Raw genomic sequence first — 23760 nt, 5'->3', positions numbered from 1 at the left:
TCTGTGATTCTAAGAAAAGGGCGTTCTGGGGACATTTTTACCACAGGAGCCTGGTTCTCCTCATGGCTGGCGCACCAGGGACACCCCTGCCCTCGCCTCGCGCCGCTTCCCACCCTTTTGTCACCTCACACCTCCTCGCGTTCTGCCCCGCAACGAGTGACGGCACGGGCTCCTCGCCGGTGGATCGGCCGCGCCGCCGAAGGCGGGAAAGCGGGAGCTGAGGCGGGCATCGACCCTGCCCTGTCTGTGAGGAGAAGCGGGGGGCACCGGGGGGGCTGTGGGGCAGAGGAGGGGGTAATGGCGCCGTGACGGCCCCCTCTGGACGAGCGCTGCCCCTTTACAGCGGGTTTACAAGCAGGGGATGGAGGCACCTGCCTCTTTATTCCCCGTTTTCTCCCCAAAGATGGGAACTCGTCGCCGCAGGGGGGGAGTTTCGTCACGGAGGAGCTCGGGTCGGCGAGCGAGGGGAAAGAGAGAGAAAGGCAACAAAAAAATAATAACCGACCCCCCCAAAAGCAGCAAAATTATAGATGATATATTACAATACAACTTAAAAAATTACTTACAAAACATTACACACGCCGCCAGCTCAGCACCAGGGGGCATGCCTCTGCTTTTTAAGAAAACAAAAAAGCAAAGACTGGTGCCCTATAAACTTCTTTTTATCGGACGGCACCAAGAAAATAATTTTTTATTTTATTTTTTTTTTCCTCCCTCCTCCCCCAGGCACTGTGCTGGGTCATGCGGAAATTCACATCTTATTTTTTGGGGGGAAAATCCAAAAATTACGCAGCAGGGACCAGTACTGATGGTTGTATCCACTCCTTTAAATAATATAATTAATTTAAAATAGAAAAAAAAATAAAACACAGTAAAAACACAAATTCCTTCTTCCTCACTGCTTTCCACGGGCTATGGGCAGGCGGTGTTGGGGGCTTTTTAAGCACACCCATCACGAGGACGCCTCGCAGTGACCGGAGGTAGGACTGAGGACAGGGACCGGCACCCTTCACATTGACGGGTGCTGCGGGGCTGTGAAGTGGCACCCTGATGCGACAGGGAAGCTTTTTCAAATTAATTAGCCTGGATTAGCAGAGTTAACGAAGTCAAGCAGCAGCTTCACCTCTATGAGCCAGGCTGGGCCGGGCTAGGGAACCCACAAACGTCGCTCAGTTGTCGGAGGTGGTCAGGCACTGCTGCCGTGGGGTTGTATATACAGGAGATGGCATGCCTGGGGACACATTTGGCCACGGGTCCAGTCCCTCTGACCATGACTTGGAAGCACAAGGGCTGTTGTGGTGCGAATCCGCATGGAGAGGGAGATACGAGAACTCTCGTGCTAACCCCGAGCGCTCGCTAGCGGTGCATGACCACCAAGGGCGGCGGTGGCCTGGGCTTGCTTTGAAACCCTTCAGCTCTCCGGGCAGAGAGCAAAGCCAAGCAATGCTCCCTTTGCTGGCGGGTGTGCTCCTCGAGGGCTTCCCTGGGGTTGTGGAGCTGGGAGCATGGAAAATGAAGCCCTGGGATTGCTGGGAAGGAGCACTGGGATTCGGAGCGAGATACTGGGAGGAAGGGAGCACTGCTGGGCGTCGAGGGAGGTAGCCAGTGGATCAGTTAAAAATTTTCCTCTCTGTCTCTCTACATATTAAAATATAGATTTATTCTAAGCATTAAAGTCTCTTTGGCATCTCTCCAGACCCTGGCCCCAGTGGAGGTGATGGCGTTTCGGTCTCGACGTGTGCGGACAGGGCTGACCACATCCGCCCCTCGCAGCAGCAGGTGGGGAGGTGACACGAGGGGCGGGCAGTGGGGAGGCGAGGGGGCAAGGATCGCCCCACGGGAGGCCAGGGTGTGGCAGGGAGGGTGACAGTTGTAGGGGACTGGTTGGTCCTAGCCGAGGAAACAGACTGGTCCCACCTCGAACCCGAACCTCTGGCTGGGCTCGCCAAAGTCCATGACTCGCACATCCATTAGTGGGAGCTGCTCCAGGCGGGGCGTGCTCACCTCTAGCACCGTTTGGCTGGAGCCCTTTCGTGCCTGCAGGGGATGGGGAGATGGGTCAGGGGTTGGGGACACTGGGGACAACAGAGCCAGCCCTTCTCTTTATCCCACTTCTGCTGCTGCTGAGTCCCCCTCCAGGTCCAGCAAGGTCCCCACGGACCCTTCTCTTCTCTAGGTTAAATAACCTTAACTCTCTCAGACGGGCTTCATAAAAGAGGCTCTCCACCTTAGCACCTTCTGGTGCCTCCTCTGTCCTCGTTACCCATTTCATCCACCCCTTTTGCTTCACCTTTCTGTCCTCAGTATACCTCCAGCCCCCCCGTATCTCGCTCCCCTTTACATCTCCCTCCCCGTCGTGTCCAGCCCCTCCTCTCCGCTGCGGTGCTCACCGCGCAGCCGTCCGTCACGGCTTTGATGTAGGGGCTGGTGTCGTAGCTGAGCTCCTCCTCGTTGGCAGCCAGGAAGCGGAGGGCATGCCGATGGTCCCCGGCGGTGGTGCTGTGCCAGGCCACCGAGCGGTGGCAGTGGTACGTGAAGTTTTGGCGGGCAGAGACACTGAGGAGCCGTAGGAAGGTCAGCTGCACCACGCCGAGGGGCTGGCTGTCCGAGTCTGTGTAGGAGAACTGTGGGACACAGGAGAGGAGACGAATTAATGGGGGACGGTGGCCAGAGGGGGTGTGGAAAGGGGGGCTGGGGGGGTTCTGTTGGGATGTGGACCCCCACGTTTCCGAGAGGAGGGAGCCAGGGAAGGGGTGATGGTCAGGAGGGCTGATGGGTTCAAAGCCTGTTGGAGGACATTTCTTTCTCCTCAGAAACAGAGGAAGACGGGCACCCAGCCGTCACCGAAAGCAAGGTACTCGCTCAGGGACACGCAGACATCGAGCACATCCCCTGCGAGCCAGCAGCACCCTTACCCTGCTGCCCTCCTTGAACTGACTGAACCACCGCTGGGGCTCCTCCTGCTCCCAGGACGACATCTTCACCTGGAAGAGGAGAGGCAGCCATGAGCGGACCTCTACCCATGGGCGATCCCCGCCGCCCTGCCTCCCGCGGCCACGCCGTGCCCCTTCCTTCACCTCCTCTATGTCCTTGCTGGGAAAGACACAGGTCTCCCCGCCCGCTGTGAAGTTGCAGAAGACCTTGAAGGAGTCTCGGGCGCAGCCCTGGTTGGGGTCAATCCAGTACTCGCCTGCGCAGGGAAGAGAGGGCTCAGCGCATGGGGCAGCGCCACCGCGCCCGCTGCCCACCCTCGACCCTGCGGCGCCGCTCACCGTCGGGCAGGCCGGGGTGGCTGAGCTGCAGGTCCTGGCAGGTGCGGGCCGGGTTGTCCTGGGTGCCCATCGGGCGCCGCATGCCCTCGATCTCCTGCTTGAGGGAGTTGAGGGAGCCGAAGATCTCCTCCATGCCATCGGCGTAGTCGCGAGCCGCCTGGTCGGCGGCTGCTCGCTCTCCACCCTCCTCCTCCTCCTCCTCCACCAGCTTGCTGGCGTCGATGGAGCGCTTGCTCTTCTTGGGCAGCTGGATGGGCAGGGGCTGGATCACCTCCCCGGGGGGCCCCTGTGGTGGGCACAGCACCCTCAGCACCCCAAAATGAGGAGCCCGACGGATCCCGAAACCGCCCCGCGCTCAGGGCTTGAGGCACGAGGTGTCCTTTGGAAGCCACTCCTGGCTGTTGTGTCCCGCCACCCCGCACCTCACCCCTTCCCCTGGCCCCAAACCTTGGGGCGCTCACCGGGTGTCCGGGGGGTCCTGGAGGTCCGCGTTCGCCTTTGGGTCCTGCTTGGCCCTAGAGGAAAGGGACACTCAGAGAGGACAGGCGTTGGGCAGGGGGCAGGGGGGTGGCGGGGCGGGGGCCTCGGTACTCACCATGGCTCCCTTGGCACCTTTGGGACCTGCTGGGCCCTACAAAGCAAGACCAGGTCTGTCAGTGCTGGGGAGGGGGGGGAAAGGGTGAAAACAGGGAGGGCAAGGAGCAAGGACGAGACTGGAGGCAGAGGAAGGAGGGACGCGGGACCGGCAGCAGGTGGGAGGGCACTCACGGGAAGGCCGGGGGGGCCAGCGGGGCCGATGGGTCCGGTAGCTCCAGGGATCCCCTGTATGATGGGAGGAGAGCGGACATCAGCATGAGGACACCGGGGGCAGCCCCGTTCCCACCTCCACCACCCCGCCTCCCCCAGCACCCCAGTCCCGGAGACCCCCCCCAGCCCCAATCCCAACCCCGACCCCGCTCTGAACCCTTCCTCCTGTCCCCCCCCAGCCCCCCCATTCCCCAGCCCCACACTCACGGTTTCTCCTTTCTGCCCTGTGGAGCCCTGGGGGCCGGGCAGACCCCGGTCTCCCTTCTCCCCCTGCTCCCCTGGGGGTCCGATCAGGCCAATGAGACCAGGGTGGCCCTGGAGGGGGGGGGAGAACACACGGGGAGAGACACGGGAGGTCAGCACAGGGACGTGGGGGATGCCGGGTGGGGACAGCGCTCAGGGGACACAGGAACCGGCGCGCCCCACGTGGAGGCGTCACCGTTCCCTACTCGCGTCGGGCGCAGCGGTGACCCAGGGCATGGGTCGCACGCCGGCGCCTCGCTCACCTTCTCTCCTTTGGCACCGGTGTCACCTTTGAGGCCGGGGAGACCTGGGGGACCCTGCGGGGGTACACGGGCGGGCTCGTGCGATGCGGGGAGCACAAAGCGGGGGCCCCCCGGCTCGGGGGGCGGCAGCGGGGGAGTGGGGCCACACTCACCACTGGTCCTGGTGGCCCAGCTTGCCCTGTGGTGCCCGGCTTGCCTTGTTCTCCCTGAACAGGTCAGAGGACTGCGTGAGGCCCCGCTATCTGCAGCTGCCACCGCCACCCCCGGGGACGCACAGCGATGGCAGCTGCACCTCGATGTCCCCCCCCCAGGATATTGTCACTTACCACCGAGCCCGGCAGACCCCTGAGACCATCCGGTCCCTGCTTGCCGGCAAGGCCCTGGGGCCCCACGGGACCGGTCTTGCCGGGAGCACCCACGGCTCCGGGTTCTCCCTGCGGGCACAGAGGAACCAGGTGAGGCCGATCCCGCACGTGGGCTCAGCAGCGCCACCGGGGTCTCCCCGTGGGACCCCCGTGGCCCCCAGAATCGCTCACCTTCGCGCCCTTCTCACCCTGACGCCCCTCGGGGCCGGGGGAGCCAGCAGGGCCCTGCAGAGAGGAGAAACAGGGCAGTGAGGGACGGGGACGTGGCAAGGGACGGGGACACAGCGAGGCGGGCGGCACAGGAGCTGGAGCCGGCCTCACCCACCACTTACCCTCTTCCCCAGGGGCCCGGGAGGCCCGTTCTCGCCCGTTGGACCTGGCGAGCCCTAAGAGAGAGAGAGAGAGAGGAGTGAAGGGAGCTGGCCTCGTCCCAAAATCAGGATGGAGGTGGTGAGGAGGATCCCGGGGCACGCGAGGAGAACCCAGGCCGCGGGACGCCAGACGCAGCCAGAGGCTGGGCGCATGGATGTGAGCGTGGTGCTGGCCCCTTCTCCCCATGCTGTGGCACCCCAAAACATTGGGGCAGCTTCGGCCCCGAGCCTGGAAGGGGATGTGATGGGGATGGCCCCAGGCAGCTAAGGAGGGGGGCGCAGAAAGCAGGGTGCCCACCAAAACCAAGCACTCACCGGCTCCCCAGGCTCGCCGTCCTCCCCGCGCTCGCCCTTGGCACCGTCCTGGCCCTGTTGGGAAGGGAAAACCTGGGGTGAGCCCGCAGCCCTGAGTCCCCCCCGCCTCCCCCCCATAAGTCCTGCAGTCCCTTGGGGACGCGACACTCACCCTGGGGCCCATTTCGCCGGGGGGGCCCGGATCGCCGGGAAAACCAACGGGACCCTGGCACGGAAAGAGCTGTGAGCGTGGGGGGACCACGCAGAGCCACCGCAGCCACCCAGCCCCGTGCCCCCCACACTCACGGGGTTGCCCTTGGGCCCATCATCGCCGGGGGGGCCTTTTCCCCCCGGTGGCCCGGCCACACCGGCGGCTCCGGCTTCTCCTTTCTCCCCTCGCTCTCCTCGTGGGCCCTGCGGTGCAAGAAAAGGGGTCGGCACCCTGCAGAGGCAGCTGGGGGGGTACGGGGCCAGGCTTTGGGTTCCCCCCCACAGGCACTCACCTTGACTCCTGGTTCCCCTTGGATGCCCGGGGCCCCCGATTCACCGGGGTCCCCCTAAAATGGGAAGAGAGAGAAGTGAACCCCCCCCCCCTCCAAACCAAGCCCCCCAGTGGGGTCCCTTGGCCCCGCTGAACCACCACCACCCCGCAGAGGCACGGCTCGGGGTGGACCCCACTGTCTGCGAGCCACGGACGTACCTTCTCCCCAGGGGGGCCCAGGTTGCCAACACCTCCAGGGGGTCCCTGGGGTCCCTGCAGGGGGGGGGAGAGCAGAGGCGGTCACCCCAGTGCCCCCCATGAAAGGATCCTGGGGCCACAGGGGGAGAGGGGGGTCACTTACGTCAGCTCCAGAGGGTCCAGCGGGGCCACGGGGGCCTGGGGGGCCAGGGGGGGCCCTAGAATGGGAGAAAAACACAGCGTGAGGATGGGTCTGCGGGGTGTCCCCCCCAAAAAGTGACATGGCTTTGGGGGGGGGGGTGGCAAGGACACTTACCATGGGTCCTACGTCGCCCGTTTCGCCCTTCTCACCAGCTGGGCCTGGCAAACCCTAGAACCGAAGAGAAAGGGTTAAAATGGGGGGAGGGGGGCAGAGGGTGTTGGGGGGCAGGTAGGGGGCAACGGGTGTCGAGGAGTGGGACGGGGATCGGGTAACAGTGACAAATGCTTGGGGCCAGGCAGGACGCAGATGCGGTGGCACTGTGGGGACAGCACCCGCCTCGCTCGCCGTGGGGCAGAGCAAAGCGAGGGGGTCTCCGGGGGGTCTCCGGAGGGTCTTTGGGGGTCTCCAGGGGGTCTCTGGGGGGTCTCTGTGCTCACCTGGAGGCCGATGGGGCCGGGGGGGCCGTTGAAGCCCCGCGTCCCCTCGTCACCCTTGGCACCGAAGTGGCCCTGGGGACCTCTGGCACCCGGCTCCCCGTCGGCGCCCTGCGGGGTAGGAAGGAGGGTTGGTGCCGCTCGGCTCACCGAGGAGGCGGGGGACACACACACACACACACACACACAAGGACACCTCCTGGCCGCCGTCGTCCCCACCCTGGGGGTGACACAACGCGGGCAGGAGCCCCCCTCCCAACCACGTCCCCCATCAGGTACTCACGGCGGCTCCGGGCTGCCCGACCGGCCCGATGGGCCCGGGGGGACCGGGAGGACCCTGCGAGGGGAGGGAAGGGGTCAGCGAGGCTGGGACAGCCCCACAGGAGGGGGACATGGGGGGGGGGGCACGGGCTGGGGGCCACCGGCCCTACTCACGTGCTCGCCCTTGTTGCCCTTGCTGCCCTTCTGGCCCGGCTCGCCCACCTCGCCCTGCGGGAAGAAGCCGAGGGATCAGCCCCAACTGGGAGCCGCGGGGCCACCGGGGCAGGGTGGCACCTCACCTTGTCACCGTCCTCGCCAGGGCCACCGGGGGGGCCGGCGGGGCCGGGCAAGCCCACCGGGCCCTGAACGCCGTCTCGGCCAGCGGGGCCCATGGGACCTTTCTCACCCTGGGGGGAAGAAGAAGAGGGTGAGGGACACGGGGACATCGGGGGACGTGTCGCCGCTCCCTGCGGTACTCACGGGGACGCCCTTCTCTCCGGCGGGGCCCGGTGGCCCTTGTGGTCCCGGTCGCCCAGGGGGGCCAACGGGGCCACCTTGTCCCGGTCCTCCTCTCTCCCCGGGGGAGCCCTGGGGGGGCAAGAGGGAGGGGAGTAAGGCGAGGGGAGCCATGGGGCCGCGGCGAGCAGCGGTGGGAGGGCGTGCGCACTCACTGCGGGTCCTGGGGGTCCCGCCGGTCCCTCGTTGCCCTTCAGCCCTGGGCCACCCTGCGAGAGGAGGGGGATCAGTGCGATGCCTCTGGGGGGGAGGACAGCGGGGGGGGGACCGAGGACGGGCAATACTCACCGGGGTGCCGGGCAGGCCCCGCTCGCCGGGGAAGCCCCGCAAGCCGGCGGGGCCGTCTTTCCCGGGGGAGCCGGTGGGACCGGGGTCTCCCTAGGGCAGGGGAAAAGAGGGGCTGAGCCACAGGGGCCCCTGTTCCCCGGTGGCTGAACCAAGCCCTGGCATTGGCACGGCACCGAAAACCCTTCCCACAGCCTCCTCACCTTGGTGCCCTCTTTGCCAGATGGTCCTGGCAGCCCTTGTTCTCCCGGGGGGCCGGGGGGCCCCGGGTGGCCGCGCTCCCCCATGGGGCCGGACTCCCCAGCTGGTCCCTGGCGTATAGGGTGGGGGCGAGAATCAGCACGGCCCCGAAGGGAGCGGGTGCACCCCTATGGTGCAGCAGCCCCCCCAGGGCAGTGCTCACCTGCGGTCCCACCACCCCGGGGGGGCCGGGGGGGCCGGTCTTGCCTTGGAAACCCTGGAGGAGGGAGGAAAGGGGGGGAGAGGTCAGCACAGGGTGAAGTTCCCGAGTGTGCCAAGGTGGTTTGGGGGTAATTTTAGGGTGGGGGGGGACACTTACGACTTCTCCTCGCTGCCCGGGGTGCCCGGGGAGCCCGTCCTTGCCGGGGGGGCCCTGCGGGAGAGGACCAGGGGGTGAGAGGTGCTGGCAGCACCCCAGGGGCGGACGGGGACCCCGCTACTTACGGGAGGTCCTTTGGGTCCCGGGAAGCCATTGGTTCCCTGCGGTCCCGGCAGGCCCTAGAGCGGAGCGGAGCAGGGTGGTTAGGGCACGTGGGACCCCCTCGCCCCCAAATCCCGGCGGGGGCACCCTCTTACCCTTTCTCCCGGGGGACCGTGGGGGCCATCGCTGCCAGAGGTGCCCTGTGGGAGCAAGGAGAGCACGTTTTAGGGCATCCAGTCGGTGATCCACCGTGGCATGCGCCGGGCGAGCACCATTGCACGCGTCCGTGCGAGCGCCCCACTGAGCAGAGCCCCGGCACTGACCTTCGCCCCCGACTTCCCGGTGGCTCCTCGAGGACCCCGCTGGCCCCTGGGACCCTGTGGAAGGAGACAGAGGTGGCTCAGGGACCCTCACCCCATAGAGTCAGGTGCTGGGACCCCAACCGGCTGGAGAGGGGCCGAGCGAGGACCCCCCGTTAGCCCTGCCCCAGACTCACCGTGGGGCCGCGCTCGCCCCTGGGCCCTGATTTTCCCGACAGACCCTACAAGAGAGAGCGCTTCAGGGACGCGCCGTGGGGCAGGACCCCATGGCGCTCATCCCCCACAGGGACACGGCCCCGCCGCGGGGCGCAGCCACTCACCCGAGCGCCCTTCTCGCCGTTGCTGCCCGGAAAACCGGGGAACCCCTGCGAGCCCTGAGGAGGGAGAATTTGGGGGGGGGAGGTCAGCAGTGCTTGGGGAGGGGGAATGGGGACACGCAGCTGGGGCAGCCCCACGGCTGCCGTGCTCACCTTGGGGCCCTGGCGCCCCGGGTACCCGGGCAGACCCGGCACTCCCAGCTTGCCCTATAGGAGAGAGAAACGGGGTGTCACAGGGTGCCTGCTGTGCTCCCCCGCCCTCCCCGAGGCCCACGCGGCCCCTCACCTTCTCGCCCACCAGCCCAATGGGGCCTGGGTCACCGGTGGGGCCCGTCCGACCCTTGGGACCTTCGGGCCCGTCCTCACCGCGGGACCCCGGCACGCCGACCTCGCCCTGCGGGTAGAGGTGGCGTCAGGGCAGCCTCACCGGGACCACGGCCTCAACAGAGCCACGGCCTCATCAGGGCCATGGCCTCAACGGGTCCATGGCCTCAACAGGGCCACGGCCTCAACGGGGCCATGGCCTCAACGGGGCGCCGCCGCGTGCACCTACCCGGTCTCCTTTCACGCCCATGTCCCCCTTGAAGCCGGGGAAGCCTTCCTCGCCCTGCGGGGTTGGAGAGGCTGAGCTCAGCAGTCGGGGTGGGGGGTATTGGGGTTTTGGGGGGGCCATGCCATGCCCCCAATTGCACTGGGGCAAGGGAAGGTTCCTACCTTCTCACCCTTGTGGCCCTTCAGCCCTCGAATGCCGTCCACGCCCTGGGGAGAGGGAAGATTCATGGGGAGACACCGAGCACTGCGGGATCCTGCCCCAATTCCTCCTCTTCTCCCCCCAGAAAATGCCATTCCAGCAGACACCCCCTTGCTGTCGTGTGTCCCCCCCAAATGTCAGGCACTGACCTTCACGCCGCGGGGGCCTGGGTAGCCGATGGGGCCCTGGGGACCCGAGGGGCCCTGTGGAGGAGAGGACGGGGTGAGGGACATGCGCGGGTGCCGTCCACGTGGGGACGGGGCTGACTGCTGTCCCCTGGGCCCTTACCTGGTGGCCTTTGGTGCCGGGGGGTCCCTCCTTCCCGGGGTGACCCTAGAGCAGAAGGGATGGTGATGGAGAGACCCCAAAATGGGGCACGCAGCCCCGGCTGGGTGACCCCCAGGCCTCCCCAGCCCCACAACTGGCCCCCAGGGGCTGCTCCCCAACCTGGTTCCCCCAAACCAAAGAGCTGGGCTGGGGACACGGGGACAGGAGTGGGGACATGGAGATAGGGCTGGGGACACGGGGATAGGGTTGGGAACATGGAGATAGGGCTGGGGACACGGGGACAGCATGGTTGGACGTGGCCATCACGTGCCACGAGGCGATGGGCAGCAGTGCTTCAAGCGGACCGGGGCCACTCTGTGCATCACCGCCACGGGCAGGGGACAGTGCCTGGGTGACACCGCCCTGGCGCTGGGGACAGCGGGTACTCACAGGGGGGCCATCGGAGCCGGGCATGCCGGGGAGGCCGGGTTTGCCTTGGGGGCCCTACAGGAAGAAAAGCGGGGTCAGGGTCCCATCGAGGGCCAGAGGCCAGCGCTGCCTGTCCCCACGCGTCCCCACGCGTCACCTTCTCTCCAGGAGGTCCCGTAGCGCCTTGAGGGCCTGGCAGACCCTAAAACACAGAGGCAGGGTGGGAGTCACCTCCCGTGCCCCCCCCCCCCCCCCCCAGCAATTCTTGTTGTGCTGTTGGGGGGTGACAGGGGTCCGTTTGTCCCCCATGGACCTGGGGGTGCTCACCTGGGTGCCGGGGGTCCCCTGCTGGCCAGGGGGTCCGGGCTCCCCTTGCGGCCCCTGTGACGATCAGACACGGGGTCAGTACCCGAAAGCGCCCCAAAAGAAGCACCAGTGTCCCCAGCAGGGGGGGGGACAACCCCCCGGGTGGGGGTCCCAGCGCTGGGGGGGAGGCTGACAGCACAGACAGACAGACGGACGGACCGGCCGCCCCCAACTCACCAGGTTCCCCTTGGGCCCGACAGGACCATCCATGCCGCGCACGCCCTGCGGGGGAGACACACGCTGACATTGGGACCGGGGGGGGGGGACACACAGGGGGGCACCAACAGGTTTGGGAGGGGACGGGGACGCGGTCCCCCCCACAGCACTTACCGGAGGACCGGGGATTCCCGGGGGGCCTTTGGGGCCGAGCAAACCTCGGGGGCCCTGTGTGGGGAGAGGGGGCGTTACGGGGGCAGCACCCATGGGGGGTCTTCACTGCTGAGACCCTCACTCTCCAGGGGCTTGGTGCCAACGCCTGGGGGTGTTGGGTCTGTGTGTGTCCCCCCCCACAGACCCTCCCCGCCGGCCCCATGGCCGTGTGGTGCCGTACCGCTTCTCCGGGCAGCCCTCGGGGTCCCACCTCGCCGTCATCTCCCTGCAGGGGCGCAAGCACAGGGGAAGGCCACGGAGGGGAGGAAGGGGGTGAGCGGGGCCGGACCACCGACCCCCCCCACCCCACAACCCCCCCACGACACCACTCACCCTCTCTCCATCCTCACCGGGGGGGCCTGGCATGCCCTGGGAGCCGGTTTCGCCCTGCGGGAAAAGCCGGGGTCACGTCCCCGCGGCGGTGCCAGGCTCGTGCCGGAGCGCGGCGGCACGGTGGCAGCGGCGGCGGCGGCGCGGCGGCTACCGGGCGTTGAGCGACAGCGGGCAGGGCGAGCGGGCGCCGTGAATGCGCACAGTGTCTGCGCCGCCGCCCCCCTCAATGGGGGGCTCTGTGCCGGCCGCCGGGGGGGGAGCAACACGGCTGGCGGCGGGGGCGCCAGTGTTTGCTCAGCCCGCGGTGCGCACCGGGAGGGGAGGCGGAGGTGTGTGCGTGTGTTGGGGGGGGGAGAGAAGCAGCGGGGTTTGCCCCCGGACCCCCGCCGTGTGTCCCCCCCCCCATCACTCACCCTGTGCCCCTTGTCACCCGGCAGCCCCGGCAGCCCGTCGAAGCCTCGGTCACCCTGGGGAGGGGGAAGCAGAGATGTCACTGCTGGATCCACGCCAAATCCACACCAGATCCACACCAAATCCACACCGGACCCACACCGGACCCACACCGGACCCACACCGGACCCACACCGGACCCACACTGGACCCATGGAGCCGCCGTGCCACCAAAAGGGGACCACGTCCCGAGCGTCCCCTCCCAGCACCAGGATCCCCAGTGGTATCCTCATGGGTCACAGGCACCCCGGGGACCCCCAGATCCTGAGGGGATCCCGAGGGGATCCCACATCCCACCCCAACACAGTTACCTTCACACCGGGATCGCCGGGCATCCCCCGGGCGCCGTCAGCTCCTGGTCGACCCTGCGAGACACGGAGGGGTGAGAGGGGCACGGACCCCCTGACCCCGACCTCCAGCCCCCCCCAAAACTCACCCTCCGGCCTGGCTTTCCCGGGGGTCCTGTCAGTCCCTGAGGGCCGCGGGGACCCTGGAGGGAAGGAGGAGTGTTAACGAGGTCCCCGATAACGAGGCATGCAGGGGCTTGGAGCCCAACGGAAGCGGGGGGGGACGACACCACAACACCGGGGGCTCTCACCTGGGGCCCGAAATCTCCGGATTCGCCCTTCATCCCGGTGCTGCCGGGCTGCCCCTGCAAGCAGAGCACGGAACAGGGGGTATGTGGGGGGGCACGGTTACACCAGACCCCCCCCCCCCCCAGCCACCCCATAGGCACCTGCAGCCCCCTCCCCACCCCCAAAACCCACCGGGAAGCCGATACCCACCATGGGCCCGGGGCGGCCGGTGTACCCCATGGGTCCGGGGGGGCCCCGGAGGGCCAGCTGGAGGAGAAGCAGAAAGAGGGGGGTTATTTTTCCGGGGGGGGGGGACACACACCAAAACATGCGTATTGTTGGGGCCACGTGCCCCGAAATGCACGCGGCCAGCGCGCAGCTTGGGGAAGGGCGATGGTGGCAGCCTCTGTCCTTTGTCCCCAAGGGGACAGCGGGGTCTCAAGGGACATGAGGCCCCCCCCCCCCCCCCCCAGCACACCCACCCCCAGTCTCCCCCAGACTCACCCGTGCTTGCTGCAGGAGGGCCTGAGCCTGCGCCTCCTGCGCCGAAACCGCCGGGCCCTTGTCGCCGCCGCCGCTGCCGAAGCGGAACTGGGACGGGCAGAGGTGGCCGGTGGGGACACGAGCGTCACCGTCCCCGTGCCGTCCACCACCTCCCCAATTTTGGGGGGGCACAACCCCCATCTTCCCAATCCCCCCACCCTCCAGAAACTCACTGGCAGCATCATGGAGGTCCCAGGGGGGCCGGGGGTCCCATCGGAGCCGGGCAGCCCGGCGCGGCCAGGGGGGTCCCTGTTGGGGACAAGCAGCGGGGTCACGGGCGGTGGCATCACGGTGGCACCACCACCCCCGCCCCGTCCCCTACTCACCCTCTCGCCGGGTTCTCCCGGTGCTCCCGGTGGTCCTTGCGTCCCCGGTGGTCCTGACATACCCTGAGGTGTTGGGGGGCAGCATGAGGAAGGGGCGTCCAGGCGCTGCTGCCCCCCCACCCCACCCCGCTGTGCCCCCCACCGGCTCTTACCGCGGGTCCCTCGGGGCCGGGGGGTCCCTCCACCAGCATCCCCTGCGGACGGACAGAAGGACATTAGGGACACGGCGGTGACACAGGCAGAGGGGATGTGCCCCCCCCCCATTTGTTTTTTTTTGGGGGGGGGGGGGTCTCAGGTTTCGGGGGGAGGGGTCACGTACCGGTTCAATGACGGCCGGCTCGCCCTTCTCGCCCTTGTAGCCCCTGGCGCCTCGCGCAGCCTGGGGGTGGCAGGCATGTAACCCCAAAAGGGAGCGGTCAGTACAGGGTCCCCACAATTAACACAGCCTTAATTAGTGCTTCCCCCCCCCCCCCCCCATACAATTAACACAGCCTTAATTAGCGCTCACCCCCCTACACACAATTAACTCGAGCTGCTCAGGGCGAGTTGACCCCCACCCTAAAACAGCCCCCCCAAAGGAGAGGGGATTTAGGGACTGGGGATGGGGGGGGGGGGAAAAGGGCTGAGGAAGAAAGGGGGGGGGTGATGGCGGCGGGGGGGGCACACACAAGCGATGCGGCGATGACGAGGAGACGGACGGACGGACACGGAGACAGAACAGACGGACGCACGGACATCGAGACGGGACGCACGGACGTCAAGACGGGACGCACGGACATCAAGACGGGACGCACGGACCCCCCCCCCCCTTCCCCCCCCCCACACACACTTACACCTCCGCTCTCCTGCCTCTCGGCTGACATGGCAGGGCCCAGCTCCGCCAGCCCCCCGTCGTGATAGTCGCGATAGTCGCGATATTCCTCGGAGTCATGCCCGTACACGGGGCCGGCCGCCCCTTCCTTCGCCCCAAGGAGAGACCCCATTACTGGCGCCCCACAGCCACCACCGCCCCCCTGACGCATCCTGGGCCCCCCCTAACCCCACCACCACCACCATGACCCCCCCGCCCCAGTGCCCCCACCCCACGGCGGCACCAGACCCCCCTGCCACCCCACGTTACCTCCGGCAGCGGGGCGGCCGCTGGCCCCGTATCGCCACGGGACGCACCGTCGGGGTCCCACTGCGGGGCCGGGGGGTGATCCGGGGTCGCGGCGGCCCCATGGGGCTCCTGGGTGGGGGGCAGCCCCATTGCCTAGTGGGGGGGTTTCGGGGGGGGGAAATAGGGGAGGGGGATATGGGGGGGGGGGGGTGAGCGGTCACAGGGGCAATGGGGCGGACGGACAGTCGGACGGACAGACAAGCGAAGCCAAGCGATCGCGGGGCGACGGCAGCCCCCGGAGGGGGGGGACCATTCGTGAAATGGGCTCGGGGGGGGCTCAGGATCATTCTCTACCTGCTGGTAGCTGTTGCTTCGCTTCCTGATGGCCCCGGTCCCCGGGGGGGAGCCACAGCTCGGGCCCCTCTTGTATTTTTCGGGGGAAATCCCGTTATTGGGACGTTGCCCACCACCGGGCTATTGCCCGGAGGCGGGTGCCATGTTCATCATCATCATCATCTGAAGGTTTGGGGGGCTGGCCCTGGGGTGGTGGGCGGGGGCTCGGCCCAGTGGGCATCTGGCTCCGAGCATGAGGAGGATGAGGAGGAGGAAGAGGAGGAGGAGGAGGAAGAGGAGGAGGACGAGGAGGAGGAGGACGAGGAGGAGGAGGACGAGGAGGAGGAAGGATGAGGAGGACGAGGAGGAGGAGGAGGAGGACGACGACGAGGAGGAGGAGGAGGAGGAGGAGGGTGGCGATGAGGATGCCGCAGCAACGACGTGCGAACCCACCCAAGTCATGGAGGGGGACAGAGCACCCAGTATCACCCTGGGGAACCCCCAAAAATGGGGGGAACGATGACTCTGGGTCCCCCCCCCCGTTGCAGCATCCCCGTCCCTCTCCTTCTTTTTCTATCCATGCTCCGGCCACTGATGGAGGGGAGAGGGCAAATGGGGGGGGGGGGGGGGGGGGGGGGCGCTGCGACACAGCGGACAGACGGACGGACAGACGGACGGACAGACGGACGGACGGGCAGTCGGACCTGCCCGGCGTTACCTTTTCGGGGCCCCCCCCCTGCGGGGGCCCGTCCTCGCTATTTGTGTAGTAGTAGGGGTACTCGTAGTACTCCGCATCCTCCTCAAAGTACTGCCAGGGGGGGAGGGGGGGGGGGGGGACACAGGGGGGGACACACGGACGGACAGACGGACGGATGGACGTGGGGGGGGACATGGGGGTGGCGGGGGCGAGAAGAAGAACACGTCACCGTAACGCAGCCCTCAATGGGCACACGGCGAGGGGGGGGGGGGGACACCCCCTCATATTTTTACGGGGGGGTGTCAAATCCACCCGGGGGGGGCGCCACGTGCACCCCCAAGCCACCCACTTCCCCGTGCCCTCCCCTCAAATCCACCCCCCCACCCCCCCCCCAGCCCCTGCACCCCCACCTCGTGCCGCTGCCGGGGGGGCTCCTGCGCCTGGGGGCCGCCGGGTGCGCAGCGGGGGGCGTAGTGCTCGCAGTAGTCGAAGGCCGCCTGCGCGTCGGCCACGATGAGCAGCTGCTGGATGTCGCCCTGCAGGGGGAGGGGGGTGGGGGGCAAAATACAGGGTTTTTGGGGGCGAGGCGGGACCCCCACCCCCCCAAAAAAAAAAAATTAAAGCAAATTAAAAAATTGGCGTACCTGGAAAACCTCCTCGTCCAGGATGCGGGTGCCGAAGACGGTGATGCCGCGGGTGTCGAGGACGGGGCGGGCGCTGCGGGGCAGGGGCCGCTTCACCTTCTCCTGGCAGTCCAGCAGCAGCGTCACCGTGCGCCCGCGGACGCTCAGGGCCACCCGGTGCCACCTGCGGGGACACCCGGCAGTGGGTACGGGGTGCTGGGGTCCTGGGACCTTGGGTGGGGTGGGTTTCGGGGCGCGACGCCGGGTACCCACTCGCCGTCGGCCAGGTCGACGCCGCGGAAGAGCGGGTAGTCCTCGGGGGCCGGGCGGCCGTGCTGGTCCTCGTAGAGGAAGACGGGCGAGCGGCCGAGCTCCAGGCCCAGCTGCTGGACGCCGTCCCGGTTGTAGATGGAGAGCAGGAAGGCCTGGACGCCGGGCTTGGCCTTCACCAGCGCCATGACGGAGAAATCCTCGGGGAATTTACCTAAAAACACGGGGACGCGCCCCGAAACGTGGGGAGCGGCTCGGAACCGGCGCCGGCACCGCGGCGGCGTCCCGGGGCTTACCGGCGAAGAGCTGGCGGGTGGGCGCGCTGAGCTGCGCGCGCCGCGTTATCCGGTAGGCGTTGTCGGCGGTGGCGGCGCCGTGCTGGGAGCAGAAGCCCGGCGCCTTCTTCACGCCCTCGGGCAGGGTGTGGAGCTGGAGGACCTGGAGCACGTCGACGGGATCTGGGGGGAGGGGAAGTGGCTGTGACGGGGTGCCATAGGGTGCCCCTGAGTCCCATAGGGTGCCATAGGATGGCCCTGAGTCCCATAGGGTGCCATAGGGTGCCCCAGAGTCCCATAGGGTGCCCCGGAGTCCCATAGGGTGCCATAGGGTGCCATATGGTTCCCCAGAGTCCCGTAGGGTGCCATAGGATGGCCCTGAGTCCCATAGGGTGCCATAGGATTGCCCTGGGTCCCATAGGGTGCCATAGGGTGCCTCTGAGTCCCATAGGGTGCCATAGGGTGTCCCAGAGTCCCGTAGGATTCCATATGGTGCCCCAGAGTCACATAGGGTGCCATAGGGTGCCATAGGGTACCCCAGACACCAAGGGCTGCGCTAAGCACTGTAGGGTACCCCGGGGTGCTCCAGGCACTACGGTGTACCGTGGGGTGCCATAGGGTGTTAAAGGGTGCCCCAAGCACCGCAGGGTGCTATAGGGTGCCATGGAGTGCCATAGGGTGTCCCGGGTATGATAAGGTGCTATAGGGTGCTGAGGAGCAGCAAGCACTGTAGGGTACCTTGGGGTGCCATAGGGTGCCCCAAGCACTGCAGGGTGCCAGGGGGGCCCAGAGGGTGCCAAAGGGTGCCCCAAACTGTGGGGTGCTATAGGGTGCCACGGGGTGCCATAGGGTGCCATGGGGTGCCCCAAGCACTGCAGGGTGCTATAGGGTGCCATGGGGTGCCATGGGGCGCCCCAAGCACTGCGGGGTGCTATAGGGTGCCATGGGGTGCCATGGGTGCCCCAAGCACTGCGGGGTGCTATAAGATGCCACAGGGTGCCATAGGGTGCCACGGGGTGCCATAGGGTGCCATGGGGTTCCCCATGCTCTACAGGGGCTGCCCCAAGGGTACCACAGGGGTGCCATGGAGCGCTGTGGGGCACAGTGGGGTGCTGTGGGGTGCTGTGGGGCACCGTGGGACACCGCGGGGCACTGCGGGGCGCCGCAGCCGTGCCCGGCACACCCGTCCGGCCGCTATCCGAATTCCGATCTCTCCCCCCCCGGGACGCCCATGAAGGGCGGCTTTGTTCGCCTGGGCGGCAGCGGGGGGCTCTCACCTGTGCCCGCGTCCCCCTCCCCGCCACCACCACCACCTCCCGCCCCCCCCCCCGCCCCCCCCAGACCGCAAGCAGACCCCCAAAACCTCCCCCACCCCCACCCCCCGGCCCCCTGCCCAGCTCCCAGCGCCGGCCCCGCGTCCCCACCATCTGCAGAACCCATTGGGGCCGCGGCCAAGCACGGGGGGGGCATGGGGCGGGCGGGCGGGCAGACGGACGGGGGGTGTGCACCGAGGCCTCCCCCCCCCCCAAGCCCCCCAACCTTTCCCCTCCCTCCCTCCCCTTCCCCCCCCCAAGACCCCAACCCCATTCAGAGGGGCGCCACGCCACGCGCGCATCCCGTGTCCGTCCTTCCACCCACGTCCGCCCTTCCACCCACCCGTTCGTCCGTCCCCCCCCCCCCCTTTCACCCCCCCCCCTCCGAGCCTTCCCCAGCCAGCCCCCAGCCTGCGTTTCTCATCATCCTCACCCTCCTTCCTCCCCCTCCCCGCTCCCCGGCCGAGATTTCGGAGGGGGCACCGCGGCGGGGAAGCTCGCAGCCCCCCCAGGACCCTATAAAGGATGCTCAGAGCAGGAAGGGGGGGGGGGACACACAGGAGGGAGAGGGGGGACACAGGCGCACACGCGAGGCCGAAGGTCCCCTCCTCTTCCTCGCCGCCCGCAGCGCTTGGCCCCCTCCCAGCCCGGGCAGCACAGAGACACCTTTCTTCTGCCCCGCAGCGAGAGGAAAACCCATTACGGATGCATAGCTCAATTCCCGGGGGGGGGGCACGGGGAAAAAAAATGCAGCACCCCCCCCCCCTTCCCTCATCCCCCCTCCCACCCCGACCCCATTTCTCCATCTCCTTGTCGACCCCTGGGACTGGGGAGGGGGGCAATTGGGGACCCCAAGCCGAGGTCGCCGTCCCCAAAGCTCCCGGCGCGGCGCCGGAGAACCCCGGGGAGCCCCCGAGACCCCCGGAGCTCCGGGTGGCCTCCGCTGGGTGGCCCCAGGACCTTTGGGTGGCCCCAAAACGCCCAGGAAGACCCCCGGGTGGCTCCGAGACCCCCAGGTGGCCCCGAGACCCCATGGTCACCCCGAGACACTTGGGTGTCCCCAAGGTCCCCCAGGTGTCCCCAAGACCTTCAGGTGTCCCCAAGACCTCCAGGAAGACCCCCGGGAGTCCCCAAGGCCCCCAGGTGTCCCCTGGACCCCCAGGTGTCCCCAAGACTCCTGTGTGCCCCCAAGGCCCCCAGGAAGACCCTCGGGTGTCCCCAAGACCCCCATGTGTCCCCAAGACTCTTGGTGTCCCCAAGCCCCCCAGATGTCCCCAAGCCCCCCAGGTGTCCCCAAGACTCCTGGGTGTCGCCAAGCCCCCCAGGTGTCCCCAAAGCCCCCCCAGGTGCCCCCAAAGCCCCCCCAGGTGTCCCCAAAACCCCCCCAGGTGCCCCCAAAGCCCCCCCAGGTGCCCCCAAAACCCACATTCCCTACCAGACCCCAGGTGCTGGGGTTTCAGCCATTGGGGTTGTTTTTTTTTGGGGGGGGGAGGGGGGGGAAAGGGGCTGATTCTGGAAAAAGGTTGGTTGGGGGAAGGTGATTTGGGGGGGGGGGGGGGGCACGCAGCCGGCAGCCGCCTGCGCCTGATCCCGACCCAAGGAATTTCCAGCGGCCGCTGCCAGGCCGGGAGCGAGTGGAAAATGAGCCTGGGCGGGAGCGCGTTTATGGGGCCGGGGGGGGCCGGGGCACACCGGAGGGGGAGGGGGGACATGGGGAGGGGGTGAGGGACACCGGGGGGGGGGGGGGGGACACATGGGGACTGGGGGGGCACACGTGGGGCACCCCCGTGATGGGGTAGGGATGGAAAAGGGGATGGAGGGGACGGGGTCCCCGGGGGGGGCCCCGTTTTCTTTGGGGTTTTTTATGGGGTGGGGACCACCAGGACCCCCCGGTCCCGTGGGGACGGGTGGCACCGGTGTCTCCCCGTCCCCCCGCCCCGGGCTATAAACAGCCCGGAGCTGTCTGCGGTGGCCACGGGGCTAAAAATATCCCGGGTGGGACCAGTGCGGTGCGGGCGTGCCGCGGCCACCCCAGTGCTCCCAGTGCCGGCCCCCAGCAGCTCCCAGTACTCCCAGTGCTCCCAGTGCCAGCCCCCGGCAGCTCCCAGTGCCGCTTGCCCCAGGTCCCACCTACAGTCCTGTTGTATTTCCCAGCCACAGCCCCCCAGTGCTCCCAGTTACAGCTCCCCCCCCCCCCCCAGTTAGAGCCCTCCCAGTATCTCCCAGTTAAAGCCTCATCCCAGTTCCCATCTCCCAGTGAGGGCTCCTCAGCATTTCCCAGTTACAGCCCAGTTCTCCCAGTTACAGCCCCCACCTACCACCCCCCTGCACCTCCCGGTTACCATCTCCGGGATTCCCCAGCACTCCCAGTATCGGCTCCCCAGTGTCTCCCAGTTAGAGCCCTGCAGCATCCCCGGTGCTCTGAACTGCATCTGCCCAGTGCTCCCAGTAACAGCTCCCAGTTCGCCCCAGCACCTCTGGTGCTTCGAGCTGTAGGTCCCCAGTCCTCCCAGTCAGAGCTCCCAATTAGATCCCGTGTCTTGGGTGCTCTGAGCATCTCCCCAGTCCCTGCCAGTGCTCCCAGTAACAGCTCCCAGTTAGACCCAGCACCTCCAGTGCTCTGAGCTGTAGCTCCCCAGTCCTCCCAGTGTTCCCAGTAACAGCTCCCAATTAGATCCCGTGTCTCGGGTGCTCTGAGCATCTCCCCAGTCCCTGCCAGTGCTCCCAGTAACAGCTCCCAGTTAGACCCAGCACCTCCAGTGCTCTGAGCTGTAGCTCCCCAGTCCTCCCAGTGTTCCCAGTAACAGCTCCCACTTAGATCCAGTACCCTGGCTGCTCTGAGCTGCATCTCCCCAGCCCCTTGCAGTGCTCCCAGTCCCTCCCAGTTAGAACCGGTATCTCAGGTGCTCTGAGCAGCACCTCCCCAGTCCCTCTGAGTCCTCTCAGTGCTCCCAGTAACAGCTTCCAGTCCTTCCCAGTGCTCCCAGTAACAGCTCTGTTAGATGCAGTGTCACAGGTGCTCTGAGCAGCACCTCCCCACTCCCTCCCAGTGCTCCCAGTAACAGCTCCCATTAAGAATCAATATCCCCATCGCTCCAAGCATCACCTCCCCGATCCCTCCCAGTAACAGCTCCCAGACAGACCCAGTCCATCCCAGTAACAGCTCCCAGTCAGATCCAGTACCGCAGGTGCTCTGAGCAGCATCTCCCGGTGCTCCCAGTCCTCCCAGTCGCATCTCCCCAGCGCTCCCAGTCCCCCCAATAGCATCTCCCCGCGCTCCCAGTCCCCCCAGCAGCAGCTCCCAGCGCTCCCAGTCCCCCCAATAGCATCTCCCCGCGCTCCCAGTCCCCCCCAGCAGCAGCTCCCAGTCCCTCCCAGTCCCCCCAGCAGCAGCTCCCAGTCCCTCCCAGTCCCCCCAGCAGCAGCTCCCAGTGCTCCCAGTCCCCCCAGTGCTCCCACCTGCGGCCGCCGCGGGCCGGGCCAGGGCCAGGCTGAGCCCGAGGAGGGCGAGGGGCAGCGCGGGGCCGCGCCGGGCCATGGCGGGGCCGGGCTGGGGGGGGTAGGGGGGGCTCCGTTCCCGTCCCGGTCCGTTCCCGTTCCGCTCCCGGGCTCGGTCCCGTCCCGAGTGCGCGCGGCCCCGCCGCTGCCCGGCCCCAGCCCCGCCGCCCCCGGCCCGCCCCCGCCCGGCCCCCGGGGCTGCCCCGGCCCGAACCCGCCCCCCCCCCCCCCCCCCCCGGGCCCGCCCCCGGCCCCATTCCCTGGCCCCATCCCCGTCCCATATCCCCGTCCCCATCCCCATATCTCCTGTCCCATATCCCCATTCCCGTCCCCATCCCATATCCCCATCCCCGTCCCGTATCCCCATCCCGTGTCCCCATCCCATATCCCCTGCCCGTCCCATATCCCCATCCCCGTCCCCATCCCGTATCCCCATTCCCCCCAGCCCCGTCCCCCATCCCATATCTCCATCCCCTATCCCATATCCCCATCCCCTGTCCCCATCCCATATCCCAATCCCCCATTCCCATCCCATCCCATCCCATATCCCCATCCCCTATCCCCATCCCATACCCCCAGCCCCTGTCCCATATCCCCATTCCACCCCCATCCCATATCTCCAGCCCTGTCCCACGCTCCCACCCCATCCTATATCCCCATCCCTGTCCCCATGCCCTATCCCCTATCCCCATCCCATATCCCCAGACCCTGTCCCATATCCCCATACACCCCCGTCCCATATCGCCCCTGTCCCATGTCCCATCCCATGTCTGCGACCCTACTCCCGTCCCTATCCCTGACCCTATCCCCAACCCCTGCCCCCATGTCCCTGTCCCCAAATCACGTCCCCATCCCAGCTGCCCCGCTCCTGCCCTCCGTCCCCATTCCACGTCCCCATCCCATGTCGTGGTCCCAATCCCCATCCTGTGTCCCCATCCCACATCCCGTCTCCCGATCCCACGTCCCCCCCAGCCCCAACCCGTGTCCCCCCCATCCCATCCCTGTCCCCAGCCCGTGTCCCCATCCCCAATCCATGTCCCCATCCTCATCCCCTGTCCCCATCCCACAGCCCCCCCCTGTCCCCTCAGTCCCACGTCCCCTGTCCCCATCCCATGTCCCCCATCCCTGTCCCCTGTCCCACGTCCCCTGTCCCCATCCCATATCCCACGTCCCCTGTCCCCATCCCCCCCCATCCCGTCCCCTGTCCCCATCCCATGGCCCCTGTCCCCATCCCGTCCCCATCCCGTGTCCCCATCCCGTGTCCCCATCCCCCCCCCCCCACAAACCCCCATCCCCATCCCAAACCCCTTCCCCCCCCCAGCCCCCATCTTAGACCCCCATCCCCTCCCCACCCCCCCAGTCCCCCCCCCGACCCCACACCCCCCCCCCAGAGGTGACCCCCCCGTGGGACGTGGCAGCGCCCCCCCCCAGGTGACGTGGGTGCCCCCCCCACCCCCCCGGCCCCCGCCCAGGCGCAGACACTCGGCCCCTTGAGCGTGCACAGAGCCGCCTCTGTGCTCCCGGGGGGGGCCCCCCCCGCCGCCGCTATTCCAAAACCTGGAATTTAGACCCAAAAATAGCCCCGGGGGGGGCGCACACACACACACACCCGGAGCCCCCCCACCGAGAAGCAGCAACTTTAATCACTGAACTCCGAAGCAACGGGGGGGGGGGGGGGGGAGAGGGGTTGGTTTTTTTTTTTAAGGGGGGGGGGGCAAACGCCGAAGCTGAAATAAAACCACGAGGAGATGGTGGGGGGGGGGGGGGGGTAGGACCTACAATAAAAACAACCCCCCCGCCCCCAACCCAGGGAGAGGAGTGGGGGGGGGGGGGGCACGCAAGGGAGACCCCCCCCCCCGGGCCCCCTGCTGCATAGTGGGGGGGGGGGGAAGGGGGGGGATTCAAAGTGCTATCCGGGTGCCTGAGTGGTGGGGGGGCCACGGGGGGGGGGGT

General features: G+C 67.7%; 1 protein-coding gene across 1 annotated transcript; it reads right to left on the bottom strand.

Moving 5' to 3' along the window:
* Nucleotides 1-512: 512 nt before the first annotated feature.
* On the bottom strand, nucleotides 513-21886 carry COL11A2 (collagen type XI alpha 2 chain). The gene is made up of 66 exons (XM_066986897.1): nucleotides 21769-21886; nucleotides 17018-17179; nucleotides 16725-16935; nucleotides 16473-16635; nucleotides 16239-16364; nucleotides 15850-15939; nucleotides 14820-14951; nucleotides 14533-14658; nucleotides 14019-14078; nucleotides 13852-13893; nucleotides 13547-13762; nucleotides 13335-13421; nucleotides 13041-13097; nucleotides 12854-12907; nucleotides 12692-12745; nucleotides 12567-12620; nucleotides 12219-12272; nucleotides 11806-11859; nucleotides 11654-11698; nucleotides 11434-11487; nucleotides 11281-11325; nucleotides 11065-11118; nucleotides 10895-10939; nucleotides 10759-10812; nucleotides 10330-10374; nucleotides 10191-10244; nucleotides 10005-10049; nucleotides 9844-9897; nucleotides 9577-9684; nucleotides 9444-9497; nucleotides 9294-9347; nucleotides 9150-9194; nucleotides 8977-9030; nucleotides 8809-8853; nucleotides 8677-8730; nucleotides 8552-8605; nucleotides 8396-8449; nucleotides 8196-8303; nucleotides 7996-8085; nucleotides 7863-7916; nucleotides 7672-7779; nucleotides 7491-7598; nucleotides 7366-7419; nucleotides 7214-7267; nucleotides 6934-7041; nucleotides 6612-6664; nucleotides 6458-6512; nucleotides 6316-6369; nucleotides 6119-6172; nucleotides 5922-6029; nucleotides 5788-5841; nucleotides 5637-5690; nucleotides 5283-5336; nucleotides 5122-5175; nucleotides 4912-5019; nucleotides 4738-4791; nucleotides 4586-4639; nucleotides 4287-4394; nucleotides 4041-4094; nucleotides 3868-3903; nucleotides 3734-3787; nucleotides 3273-3558; nucleotides 3078-3190; nucleotides 2916-2984; nucleotides 2391-2624; nucleotides 513-2037 (listed from the first exon to the last, which is right to left on the bottom strand). The coding sequence occupies exons 1-66, from the start codon at nucleotides 21845-21847 to the stop codon at nucleotides 1891-1893; spliced, it is 5379 nt and encodes a 1792-aa protein (XP_066842998.1). The 5' UTR covers nucleotides 21848-21886; the 3' UTR covers nucleotides 513-1890.
* Between the last annotated feature and the right edge of the window lie 1874 nt (nucleotides 21887-23760).

The sequence above is a fragment of the Anser cygnoides genome, chromosome 35 (genome assembly GCF_040182565.1).
Source record: "Anser cygnoides isolate HZ-2024a breed goose chromosome 35, Taihu_goose_T2T_genome, whole genome shotgun sequence".
Lineage (NCBI taxonomy): Eukaryota > Metazoa > Chordata > Aves > Anseriformes > Anatidae > Anser > Anser cygnoides.
The sequence above is the reverse complement of the archived record's forward strand: the minus strand, read 5'-3'. Positions and strand labels throughout refer to the sequence as shown.

Coding starts and splice junctions, on each gene's coding strand:
- COL11A2 (XM_066986897.1), bottom strand. CDS start 21,847: ATGGCCCGGCGCGGCCCCGCGCTGCCCCTCGCCCTCCTCGGGCTCAGC. Junction 14,952..15,849: donor AGGGGGGGGGCCCCGAAAAG/GTAACGCCGGGC, acceptor CCCCCCCACTAG/GCAATGGGGCTGCCCCCCAC. Junction 6,173..6,315: donor TGGGCCCCCCTGGGGAGAAG/GTACGTCCGTGG, acceptor TTCCCATTTTAG/GGGGACCCCGGTGAATCGGG.